This window comes from Sphaerodactylus townsendi, linkage group LG03 (assembly GCF_021028975.2).
Source record: "Sphaerodactylus townsendi isolate TG3544 linkage group LG03, MPM_Stown_v2.3, whole genome shotgun sequence".
In the NCBI taxonomy this organism is placed as follows: Eukaryota; Metazoa; Chordata; class Lepidosauria; order Squamata; family Sphaerodactylidae; genus Sphaerodactylus; species Sphaerodactylus townsendi.
Genome location: NC_059427.1, coordinates 7552213 through 7564866, shown reverse-complemented (window position 1 = coordinate 7564866; position 12654 = coordinate 7552213). Strand labels below are relative to the sequence as shown.

The window sequence follows — 12654 nt, the reverse complement described above, 5'->3', positions numbered from 1 at the left end:
CCCCCCCCCAATTTGCCCCCATTGAATGTACATTTCCCCGTGGAGGGGCTGCCTCTCCTGCATATTCCCTTCTTTTTGGCTTTGGGGGGTTCTGGGTGAGTAACTTTTGCGCTTCCGGAAAGAAGCAGAAGCAAAGAAACCACAGCCAGGAAGGGAGAGAGAGAAAGACTGACCCCCCCCCCACCCCCCATTTCCCTCCTTCTTACCCCCCTCTTTCAGAATAGGGCAACATGCGTGTGTGGGGGATTGGTGCCTTCTGCATTAAAATTAATTTGGGGGAGAGGTAGTAGGTTTGCACTGGAGATCTGGCATTACAACTGGACACTGGCATGCTACCCAACTGAGGCCCCTCCCCAAACCCTGCCCTCTCCATGCTCCACCCCCTGATCGTTAGTAATGTCCACACCTGGAGTTGGCAACCATGCCAGCAGCATATTCTAAAGTGAAGGTTTGGGGTAGGGGAAGCTCCCAAGCAGAGAGTGGTTTTATACTTGAGAGGCAGTGTTTTTAAAGGATGTGTGTGGGAGATTTTTTAAGGGGTTTTTTTTTTTAAAGGAAAACTAATTTTGGGGTGAAAAATGTATGCCTGTGTTTGTGTCTGGAGGGACACGTTGAACAGGAAAGTGGCTAGTCCTCTGTGAGGTTGTCAGCTACTGTTGAAGAATCCTCAGCTTAGATGTGGCTGGTCCTAGATCAGTGACCATCCGCTCAATCCTCACATTTCCCTTATTATGGTGTTTATGGATTTAAAAAATCAGCAACCCACTTTTCTACTTCTGAAGCTGGGGTTGCCAACCTCCAGGTGGGGCCCAGATATCTCCCAGGATTACAACTTACTTGAGTTCAGTAGAACCTTAGAGACAAACAAGATATGGGGGGGTGGGGGTATAAGCCCTCAAGAGTTGAAGCTCCCTTCATCAGAAACTTATCTCCAGGTGACAGCTCAGCTCCCCCACAGAAAATGCCAAATGTCGAGAATGTACTCCAAGACATTACACCCTGCTAAGGCGGTTCCCATATACATAGAAGCAACCTTCCCCTCCTCCCACACCCCTGAAAGTTCTGATACTATTTTTTTAGAGTGGGAATTTGGGGAAACTTTTCATTGGCTTTCCAGTCTGTGGCTTAAGGGTTTGTTCTGAGTATGTATCATGGCCATTATAGTTCATTCCTTCTAGAAAGGTTGACAGTGTTTTAGGAATGAGATCAATTAGGCTGTCGGTCAGAAAGAAACTGGGCATCTTTGTGCATCACGAGCCAGCATACAATGGCCGTTAGAGTATCAGATCAGGACCAAAGAGGCATGGGTTCAAAGCCACACAGTCAACCTTAAGGCAGTTGCTAGCACTCAGCCTACCCTACAAAGACTAAGGGAAAATTATATTTAATATTATCTATGATTCCTATGGCACAGACTGGTAAGCTGCAGTACTGCAGTTAAAGCCTAAGTTCTATCCCAATGAAAGTCAGTTGCAGGTAGTCAGCTAAAGATTGACTATCCTTCTGAGGTCAGTAAAATCAATACTCAGCTTGCTGGGGGTAATTTATAGATGGCTGGGGAAGGCATTGGCAAATCATAGTCTGCCTAGTAAATGTCATTATGTGATGTCATCCCATGGGTCAGTAATGACCTGGTGCTTGCGCAGGGGCTAGCTTTACCTTTTTTAAAAAATCAGTAGAGTTGTGATGACTATTGTCGGCAATAAAAATGATATCATAATCACCATAAAATGATGCCTTTTGTAAATTCTACAGAAATGAAATAGGTAAAAACACTAATAGATGGTTATTATACATTTCTAGAAATTTTCTCATATATTAAAAATTGAGTTGAAATCTTTAAAGCTCGTACTCTGAAAATCTTGTTCATCTCTAAGGTGCTAATGGATTCAGATCTAGTTGTTTAAAGCCTGGTATCAGCATGCCTTAAGAACTACCTCCTCTCATATGAACCTACCTGTTTGCTCTGGTCATCTTTGGAGGCTGTGGTTTGGTTGCCACGATCACCTTTGGAACTTCCTCCCCAAGAAGATACGTCTGTTTTCCACTTCCTGTGTCTTTTGCCAGCAGGTGAAGACTTTTTTGTATTGTCTGGCATACCTCCAATAAATGGTTACTGGGCCCTCTTCTAATTGAATTATTTTATCATTAACTGTATTTGTAATTGCTCAGTTTTTAAAAAAATGTTTGTCACATGATGGGCTGGAAAGGTGACATTAAAATGTTTTAAATAAATAATTCTGCACATCATCATGGCTACCCTCTGAAACCATAAATGAAGGTATTCTTAGGCCTCAAAATAGGGATTCCAAGGAGGACAGTGGGCATCTAAGATCTGCAGTGTTGACATGCTTCTAAGTCCATTGATTTCATTGTTGGTGTCAGAGAGAATTTTAGCCAGCATGCCTTCTCTGATGTATACCTGATCATGTGAGTTAGACAAAAAATCCCTCTTGGATAGTGAACTGAATGGGATTACCCCTTGCTTTTCAGCTATCAGTTTAGAACTCTGTATGAGCCTAAAGGTTAGCCTGAATAGCCCAGGCAGATCGGATCTTGCCAGATCTCAAAAGCTAAGCAGGGTGGACCCTGGTTAGTATTTGGATGGGAGGCCATTAAGGAGGATCACAGTTGCTATGAATGTCTCTTATCTTGAAAACTCCATGAGGGGGTGCTATTAGTAATATGTGACAGCACAGCACTTTCTGTTGCCACCAGAATCTAGAGGGAGACAGTCACGTTTTTAACCTATCCCTAGGGCACTGGAGGTTTCTTTTTTGACAATCTCTCAAAAAGAATGTAAGTTATTAGAAGGATACACAAATAGCACAGGGGCCTGCAAGTGCAACCTAGGGTTTTATACCCACTTACAGCTTGGTATGGAATGTCTTATTAGAGAAAAAAGAAAAGGAAGTCTCTAAATAAGGTATACTGGAGGAGTAGGTAATATGCTATGAAGGAAGCCATGGCTCTCAGTTTGCAAGACTCAAGCAAGGCTGTTAACAATAGGATGTTTTGGAAGATGTTGACTGGTTTACGATTCCTTCCCTTAGTGTGTGGGAAGTCAATTCTTCAAGATACCAGTATAATGACCCTGAGCACCTTTACCTTTGTAGAAATAAACCGCAAAGAGAGACAGTGCGGAGTAATGGCTAAGAGCAGTGTACTCTAATCTGGAGAACTGGGCTTGATTCCCTGCTCCCACACATGAAACCTGCTTGGGTGAACCTGAGCTAGTCACAGTTCTCTCAGAACTCACTCAGCCCCACCTACTTGACAAGGTACCTGTTGTGGGGGAGGAAGGGTTGTGGGGAGTTTGTAATTTTCTTTGGGACTCCTTACAGAAGATAAAAGTAAGTTATAAATCCTGTTGTGGGGAGAGGAAGGGAAGGAGGTTGTAAGCTGCTGTGAGACTCCTTACAGTTGAGAAAAGTGGATATAAATCCAAATTCTTCCTCTAAAACAAAAGGCAAGACTATTCTGAGGGTCCCCCCAACACCAGGTAGGACTGAGGACTCCATGTCCCTACTCCATCCCATGTTTTGCACTTCATAAGTATTCCCCAGTTACTACCAATGTCCTGGTAGGTTACTATCCTCTTTTATTTGTGTTTCACAGAGGCTCTCTTTGTTGGGTGCTTGAAGATCTGTGTACATTCATTCTTACTCTCAAATGTTTCTTTTTTTCTCCCCTTAGGAAAGATTCTGGACTTGGGATCCAAATTATTGGCAAGTCGCAGAATATGGCCGCAGAGCAGGAGTCCAAGCCAGGCTTCAGGCTTCAGATTCTGATGGATCTGCAACAACGGAGGTTGCCAGGGTTTAAAATGGAGGATCCAGATGCAGCAGGGCTCAACCTGGGGAAGGGATCGGGGTGCTCAAGAAGAGCCTCTCTTGTCACCCAGGGTGACAGTATTGGGGGACTTGTGCAGAGTAGCCCAGAGGGACAGATCAAGCAGGAACCAGGTGAGGGTTCACTTCAACAGTGGGAAGTTCAGTGGCAGGAATTCCTGAAGACAGTTGAGTCCCCCCACACAGGCTGGCAGATGCCAAAGTTGCTGAGGGAACCCACACCATGGGAAGACACAAAAGCCTTCCTGAGCTCCTTTGAGCAGGTGGCTGAAGCCTGCCGGTGGCCCAAGGATGAGTGGGTGACCCGACTCTTACCAGCACTCAGTGGAGAAGCAGAGCAGGCCTTCAGCACCTTGGAGCCCAGAGACAGAGAGGATTATGGGAAGGTTAAGGTAACCATCTTGCGATGGGACATCCTGACTAGAGAGAGGTGGCGCCAACACTTCCGGCATTTCTGCTACCAAGAAGCTGAGGGGCCGAGAGGACTCTACCATCGTCTCCAAGAACTTTGCCATCAGTGGCTGAAGGTGGAGAGGCACTCAAAGGAGCAGATCATGGAGTTGCTCATCCTAGAGCAACTGTTGACTGTCCTCCCTCCTGATATCCAGAACTGGGTGAGGCAGCATGGCCCTGAGAGCTGCTCCCAGGCGGTGGCCTTAGCCGAGGAATTCCTGAAGCTGCAACAGGAGACTGATGAGAGACCAGAGGAACAAGTAAGGGGGATTCATGGTGGATATCTCAAAGCATTCCAGGTGGCCAGGGAGAAAAACTTATTCTCCTACTTCTCTGTTTTTGACAGTCTCTTGATGGGTGACTGTTTTCATGTTGCTCTCTGCTAAGGTTAACTGTTAAAATGTAGGCTCAGGAGGACCAAGGAGGAATCTTATCTTTTTATTTATTTTATTTCACTTATACCTTGTCTTTTATTCCAATGGGGACCCAAAGTGGCTTACACTGTTCTCCTGTACTTTGTTTCATGCTCACAACAGCCCTGCAAGGAAGGTTAGACTGACAGTGTGTGTCTGTCATCCAACAAGCTTCTATAACCAAGTGGGAATTCAAACCTGGATCACCCAGATCCTCAAACGACACTCTAACCACTACCTGACACTGGTCCATGTCAGCCATTAACAAGAATTGCTTGCTGTCTTGGTTGATGTTTCATGTCTTGGGTTGGAAAGAGATTGCAGTTCAGTGGTAGAGCATCTGCCTCACATGCAGAAGGACTCAGGTTCATTCCCCAGTATCCAGTTAAATTATCTCAAATTACAGGGATTGGAAATAACTTTTCTGTGTCTGGGACTTTGGAGAGCTGCTCCTTGTCAGAAGGTCCCTGGTTCAGTCTCTAGTATCTCCAGCTGAAAGTAAAAGGCGGGTTCACTTAGGGAGGGGCCAGCAGCTTACTAGTAGAGCTTCTTAGTGGCAAAGCCAGCATAGTATAGTAAAGAGCAATGGACGGTAATCTGGAAAACCAGGTCTGATTCCCCACTCCTCCAGAGGAAACCTGTTGGGTGACCTTGGACTAATCACCGTACTCTCTAAACTCTCTCAGCCCCACCTACCTCACAAGATGTCTACTGTGGGGAGAGGAAGGAAAGGAGTTTGTTAGCTGCTTTGAGACTCCTTACAGGAGAGAAAGGCGGGCTATAAATCCAAACTCTTCTGCTGCTGCTGCTTGGCATGCAGAATGTCCCAGGTTTGGTTCCTGGCATCTCCAGCTAAAGGATTTCAAATACAGGGGTTGGAAATGACTTTTATGTGCCCAGGACTTTGCAGCTCCCAATCAAGGTATGCAGTACTTAGGTACCTGGATCCAAGGGTCTGATTCTGTCTAAAGCAAGTTTGTATCCGCAAGGCTGCTTTGACGAAGACAGGAGGGGAAAAAAGGGCTGTACCAGTCAAAAGAAAAAAAAAGGCCAAGGTTGATGGTGCAAAATAAGGAAAAATTTATATTTTATTACTCAAAGTTTCCAAAATTCCCTACACATTTCTCCAAGAGGCAAAACGCATAGGGAGTTTTCGGAATTTTTACTAATAAAAGATACTTTTTTCTTATTTTGCACCATCGACCTTGGCCTTATTTTTTATCGACTTTAACAAAGGACCCATGATTTGGAGGTAGATAACTTGCTGTGCCTACAGAAGATCTTGGGCTTAACTTTCCACCATCTTCAATTCGTGGGTATTCATAGGTCTCGCCGATGCAGCATACTCTGACGTGGTATTTAGCAGTTTTCTGTGTGCCTTCAGTTGTTTGATCTGATGACCAAAAACACCAGCTGGGCTTTTGTAGACCTGCTGTCATCTTCCTCCCTTGGCTTGTCTGTGCTGATAGAAGATCCATTTGTTTCAGAAACAGATACTGGCAGTGGCTGACCCTCTCTCCAAGTCTGAGCAGGCTCCATTTGATGCGGGAACAAGGCAGCTGTGTGGAGAGGCAAAACAGGAAGTGGATGAGGAAGACATGAGCTCACCCAAGGAACAGCTAGGTAAGGACTCTCAGCTCAGTAAAGTTTTGCCTAGTTCTGTGTGGCTTATCTTCAAATGTGGAGTATTCTGTTTGCAAATGCTGGTTCGAGATCACCTCTGATGTGATTGGATCAGGGAAATGCTCTCATTCCTCTTACATTTTGTATAATTTTTTCCCACTTCAGGAATCTTGTGAAGGGATCAGGAATAGAGGTTGTCAAGATTCCCTTGCCTTTTTCAGCCTGTGGACACCTTTGGGAGTCTGATACAGGATGGTGTGCACAGCCACAAAATGGCTGCCACTGGGCCTGGAGCCAGTTACAAAATGGCTTCTGCAGGATGTGGAGCCAACCACAAAATTTAGGGACTAAAGTCATTTATAACTCCAACCTGGTGTAGTGGTTTAGAGCGGTGGAATCTAATCTGGAGAGCCAGGTTTGATTCCCCACTTTTCCACATGAATGGCAGACTCTAATTAGAAGAACAAGGTTTGTTTCCCCACTCTTTCCCATGAAGCCTGCTGTTGACCTTGGGCTTGTCTCAGTTCTCTCAGAACTCTCTCAGCCCCATTATCTTCACAAGGTGACTGTTATGGGAGAAGGAAGGGAAAGTGATTGTGAGCTGCTTGGAGACTCCTCACAGATGAGAAAAGCAGGATATAAATCCAAACCTCTCTTCCTTGAGAATCAAAACTATTTTTGTCAGGGATCTGATGAACAGAGATTTGATTATCGAAACCTTATACCCTGAAAATCTTGTTAGTCTCTAAGGTTCTACTGGACTGGATTTTTTTTTCTTCTACTGCAGACCAAAATGGTTATAGAAGATGCCAGGTTTTATCCCCAGCATCTCTAGACAAAAGGTGAGGTAGACCAAGGGTCTAGCTCAGTAAAAGGCAGGTTCATTCAAGGAGAACCAACTCTTCTTCTTCTAATAGTAACTGTTGAAGATTCCAGGCAGAAATTCTGTTAAACAAGATACCCTTTAAAATTCACCATCTTATTTAAGAATATTTTCTTGTGTGCACACAGCTTATTTTTGATTGTGCAGTTAAGACTTTTAAAGACTGTCATAGCAACTTTTAAAAAATATCTGCCCAGCCAATCTGACCCATGGTGGTCAATTAGAAGTCTTGCTGAGCAAAAACTCCATCTGGCCCTGCGTGCTTTCTAAAAAACACTCAGCAGATACCAGGGAAAGTGTGGTGCCCATGGGCACCACGTTGGGGACCCCTGGGTTTGAGTTTTGCATTGTGTGTAGAAGGTCCTGGCTTCAGCTTCCAATATCTCTGCTTTCTAAGGATTTCTGGCAGCCTGTGTTGGGAGAGACCTTTCCCTGCTAGAGATCTAGGAAAGCTGCTGACAGCTACAGCAAACAGCACTGAGCTGCAATGATGTGACTTGATATTATAGTTTTATTATACAGTGGAAGCTCGGTTTTCGTTGGTAATCCGTCCGAAAAGAATCGATGAAAACCAAAACCGATGAAAACCGTGGCAAACTTTTCCATAGGAATCAATGTAAATCCAATTAATCCGTTCTAGGCACTCCAAAAAACATACCAAAAACACATTTTTTGGTGAATAAACATAGTGTTTAATGCTGAAAACAGTAACAAACAATAGCAGTAGGACCAGCTTCAGAGCCAGTAGACCAATGTCACACCAGAAAGCTCAAAGATGTCTGTTTCTGACGCCTCTTTAAGATTTGTCTGAAATGGGGCAAGACATTGTCATTAAACAAGTTGCAGACACAACCTGCAACAGCTTTGTCCGGGTGATTTTTCTCCAAAAGCCAACATGGATCAGACTAAAGGTCCATCACGTCCAGCATTTTGTCCACATAGGCTCCCTAGGGAGACCAGGGCCCTGTGGGATTTACAAGCTTTCTGCAGGGCCTGTAAAACGGACCTGCTCCACCAGGCATTTGGCCAGCCGGGTTGATTGAGGCCCATATAATCTAGGCCTCCAGTGGGCTCAGCTTGGGGGTGGGGGGGCTTTTATCGCCATTTGTCACAGCTAAGTTACTTTTAATATAGATTGTTGCTGTTTTAAATGGTTTTAATCTGAATTAATTTTATATGTATATATTATAGTTTTATACTATACTCTATGTATATTGTATAGTTTTATGTTGTACACCGCCCTGAGCCCTTCGGGGGAAGGTGGTTTAAAAATCAAAATTGGATGGATGGATGGATGGATGGATGGATGGATGGATGGATGGATGGATGGATGGATGGATGGATGGATGGATGGATGGATGGATGGATGGATGGATGGATGGATGGATGGATGGATGGATGGATGGATGGATGGATGGATGGATGCCATGTTCTTCCAGGAAGCCCGCAAGCAAGATTACCTCAGCGGCATTATCCTGCCTGTGTTCCACAGCACCTGATCTAATAGGCATGCTCCTCTGATACTGGAGAGAGTAGGTATGCATCATTGCCAGTATCCATTTTGACTTGTAGCTATGGATAGTCCTATCTTTAAAGCCTTTCCCCGCTGGCATAAAGCAACAACCAAGGGAGACAGCCAAATTGCCCTAAGAAGGGAGTTCTCTTACAAGATCACTTTCTTTTCTTTCTTTCTTTCTTTTGTCTTTTCTAGGCAACAACACATGGCAGCATGAACATGAGGGAGAGCCAGGCAAGGCCTCATCAGAAGTGGCCCAGAGTGAAGAGACAGAGGAGAGTGTTGCAGATCCAGAGAGATTAGAGAGCCAAGAAGTAAAGTGTCTGACAGAGAAATGGAAGAAAAATCCAGTTGCTGGTGATAATGGTGACCACCAGCCAAAAAAGCACAAAGGGAAAAGATGGATCAAATGCCCTGCCTGTGGGAAACTCTTTTGCCGCCAAACCAGCTTTAATGCTCATTGGAAAGTCCACATGGGGGAGAAAAAAAACATGAGCTTGACCTTTGGGAAGAACTTCAGCTGGAGCATAAACCTTGCATCACATCAACGGATTCAGGCAGAGGAGAGGCCGTATCAGTGCCCAAACTGCAACAAGAGCTTTTCTGATCTGCCAAGGCTTAAAAGGCATCAGAGAATCCACACAGGGGAGAAGCCTTACAAATGCTCGTACTGCGGAAAGAGCTTTAGCCAGAGACACCATTGCACTTCCCATGAACGAATCCACACAGGAGAGAAGCCGTACCATTGTGCAGACTGCAGCAAGAGCTTTTGTACAAAATCAAGCCTTAACGCGCATCGGAGAATCCACACTGGAGAGAAACCACATAAATGCCTGGAGTGTGGAAAGAGCTTCAGTAAAAGCACCAACCTTACATCACACAAGAGGCTCCACACAGGAGAGAAGCCCTACAAATGCTTGGTGTGTGGAAGAAGCTTCAGCCGGAGTGAACATCTCACCTCACACCAGAGAATCCATACAGGGGAGAAACCTTACATCTGCTCCTTTTGCAGCAAGAACTTTTGCAGTAAATCTAGCCTGAAAGCACATCAGAGAATCCACACAGGGGAGAAGCCATACAAATGTTTGGAATGTGGGAAGTGCTTTCGATGGAGCACCTACCTTGCTTCGCATCAAGAGATCCACAAAGGGGAGAAACCGTACAAATGTTCAGAATGTGGGAAAGATGCTCACCTTACTTCTCATCAAGAGATTCTCTCTGAGTAGAAGCCACATCAATGTGGTGTGAGCAATCAAGCCTTATTAACTGAAAGACAGATAAATTGCTCAGAATGTGATGAAAACATTAAGTCAGTGTGCACCATGCGCTCTGCACATCAAACCACCTATTTGTGATGTGCAGATATTTTTAGGGTGGGGAAAGACTTATATTGGATCCTGAACACATTTTGAGATGCCCAGTCTTTGTAATTTGCTGCTTGCCTAATTGTGTGTTGCCTTCCAAACACATTGGGTGACCTCCCCATTCTTGCCTGGATAAAGGGGCTTGTTTGGCTGCTATTAAAGTAGGCAGAAGACTTGGTTAGAAATAATTTCATTATTCTTGTTGTTCAGTGGTAATGCCAACCTTATCAGCTGTTTTCAATTTGGTACTGAGATTAGTGGATGAAAGATGGCATGGTATAACCTGATCTCATTCGCTCTTGGAAGCTAAGTAATGTCGGTATTGGATGGGAGAACATGGGCAGGCAATGGCAAACCATCTCTGCCTCTCACTTACCTTGAAAACTCATTTCCAGGGTTGCCATGAGTCAGTTGTGACTTGAGATCGTGTCCATATGCAAGAGATCGATTATGTATGAGTGTGGGAAACAATTCCCTCTGCTTGCTGAGACACTTTGGTGCTTCCTTCATTGTTACCAATAGTTGTTTTAAGAGGGAGTAGCATTTTATTCCCCTCATGCTTTTGCAAATGGTGTGGTTATTTGCCTTGCAGATACGCCATCTCAGACACTTGAAGTTCTAAAACAGTTAAAGTTCTAAAACAATAAAAACATACCACATTTCTCAAAAGGTTCATTCTTTATTTGATTCTAATCTCTACATCAGGGATGGGCAACTGAGAAGAAATGGGTTTCATCCATCCTGAAGAACATTTGTCCAGAAATAGGTTGCATTTGATTCTGAGTGCAGGAAATGGGGAATTAAGAAGTAATGCATTCCATCCAACTCAGAGACTGTTTGTCCAGTTCAAGGCTAAAACAGGTTGCATCCCATCCCAAGTGCAGGAAGTGGGCAGCTAAGAAGTAATCAGTTGCATCCAACCTCTGAGAGTGTTTGTCTGGTCCAGAGTTGAAAAATGTTGCATCTCACCCCAACAGCAGAGAATGGGCAATAAGAAGAAGGGAGAATTTTGGATTTATACCCTGCTTTTTTCAACCTTTAAGGAGGCTCAAAGCAGCTTACAATCATCTTCCCTTCCCCTCCCAGCAACAGACACCTTGTGAGGTATGTGGGGCTGAGAGAGTCCTGAGAGAACTATTGTCACCCAGCAGGAATGTAGGAGTGGGGAAACAAATCCAGTTCACCAGATAAGACTCTACTGCTCATGAGGAGTGGGAAATCAAACCTGGTTCCCCATATTAGAGTCCACCTGCTCTTAACCACTACACCGTGCAAGGCAGGGTGGAGCCTGGCTAGTATTTGGATGGGAAACCTCCAGGGAATGTCAGGGTCATGATGCTAAAGCAGGCCACAGCAAACCACTTCTGAAAACCCTATGAGGGTAAGTTAGTTGCAACTTGATGGCGTTTTGCACCACAAAGAAAGGAGGTGTAAATCTCACAAGCCCGTAGGCTTATTTCAGATTACTCACTGCTTGATGACCCCTTTCCCCCCTCTTTTCTCCTTCTTAATAGTGTGTGATGGGACTCTTAGAAGTAATCTTTGTGCTAGGATCCATGGTGGAACTTGGAAGACCTGCTATGCCTCCCCTCCCCATTTCTCACCTCCCTAGTGCTGTTCTGGGCTAGAAATCAGAGGCAACCTTTCCCTCCACCCCAGTCAGAGGGGCACCTGTGATGTGAGAAGGACTGGGGACATTCATGGCCTGAGCAATGTCATAGAAGGCTCTTACCCAAAATTTTGTTTTTATTTTTTTGTATTTTCATCTTACGTTTATCCTCAGTTGCAGCCCAAAGCAGCTTGTCACACAGTTCTCTCATCCTCCATTTTCTCCTCACGACATCAACCCTGTGAGGTAAGGCTGAGTCAGTGCACAGGGCTTAAGGTCACCCAGTGAGCTTCCATGGCAGAGTGGGGATTCAAACCTTGATCTTCCTGCTGTTAGTGTGGCTCTCTAACCACTACACAGCGACAGCATAGCGAAGATACTATTTTGAGTTGAAAATCCCAGTTTCTGATATGTTTGGGATGAAACAGTGGTGGGGGTGGTAGTTTTTTACCTCTACTTCTAAAAGTCAGTAGAGCCATCTCTGTGGAAACAAAGGCCTGTTTTTAAACTGAAAAGGCATATGATGTATACCATGGGGCGGGGCGGGGGGGAACTAATGCCACGGGGAAATCTAATGAAGAAAATAGATGTGATGAATATGAGAGTACATTTTTAAACATTGTGTTTTTTTGTGCATTCCCTGAATTTACTTGGCATAGACTAAAGGAGAGAGTCATACTCTATTTTGCTTCCTTCCCCTCAGAAATAATCTAATCTCTTGAACACACCTGAAGCTGCCATATGAATTAGATCCTTGGTCCACCAGAATTGGTCTTGTTCACTCAGACTGGCAGCAGCTTTCCAGAGTCTCAAGCAAAGATCTTTATCATCATCTACTGCCTAGTCCTTTTAACTGGAGATGCTGGGAATTGAACCTGGGATCTTCTGCAGCCAAGCAGATGCTCTGTCATTGTCCCACAGCCACTCTTGGAGGCCTCTGTG

General features: G+C 44.6%; 1 protein-coding gene across 2 annotated transcripts; it reads left to right on the top strand.

Moving 5' to 3' along the window:
* Window positions 1-10772, top strand: LOC125428647 (zinc finger protein 397-like). Of its 2 annotated transcripts, XM_048489112.1 has the most exons (5): window positions 1-95; window positions 1878-2070; window positions 3697-4564; window positions 6205-6340; window positions 8935-10772. In XM_048489112.1, exons 3-5 carry the CDS (start codon window positions 3743-3745, stop codon window positions 9963-9965), a joined length of 1989 nt encoding a protein of 662 aa, XP_048345069.1. In that variant the 5' UTR covers window positions 1-95; window positions 1878-2070; window positions 3697-3742; the 3' UTR covers window positions 9966-10772. The 2 variants fall into 2 exon arrangements, with proteins under 2 accessions (XP_048345069.1, XP_048345070.1); XM_048489113.1 differs by lacking the exon at window positions 1878-2070 and having other exon boundaries at window positions 16-95.
* The last annotated feature ends 1882 nt before the right edge of the window (window positions 10773-12654 follow it).

Bases quoted from the DNA above. Each gene is read 5' to 3' on its own strand.
- LOC125428647 (XM_048489112.1), top strand. From the start codon at position 3,743: ATGGCCGCAGAGCAGGAGTCCAAGCCAGGCTTCAGGCTTCAGATTCTG. The intron at 4,565-6,204 runs GTAAGGGGGATT...CATTTGTTTCAG, and splicing joins ATGAGAGACCAGAGGAACAA to AAACAGATACTGGCAGTGGC. The intron at 6,341-8,934 runs GTAAGGACTCTC...TGTCTTTTCTAG, and splicing joins CTCACCCAAGGAACAGCTAG to GCAACAACACATGGCAGCAT.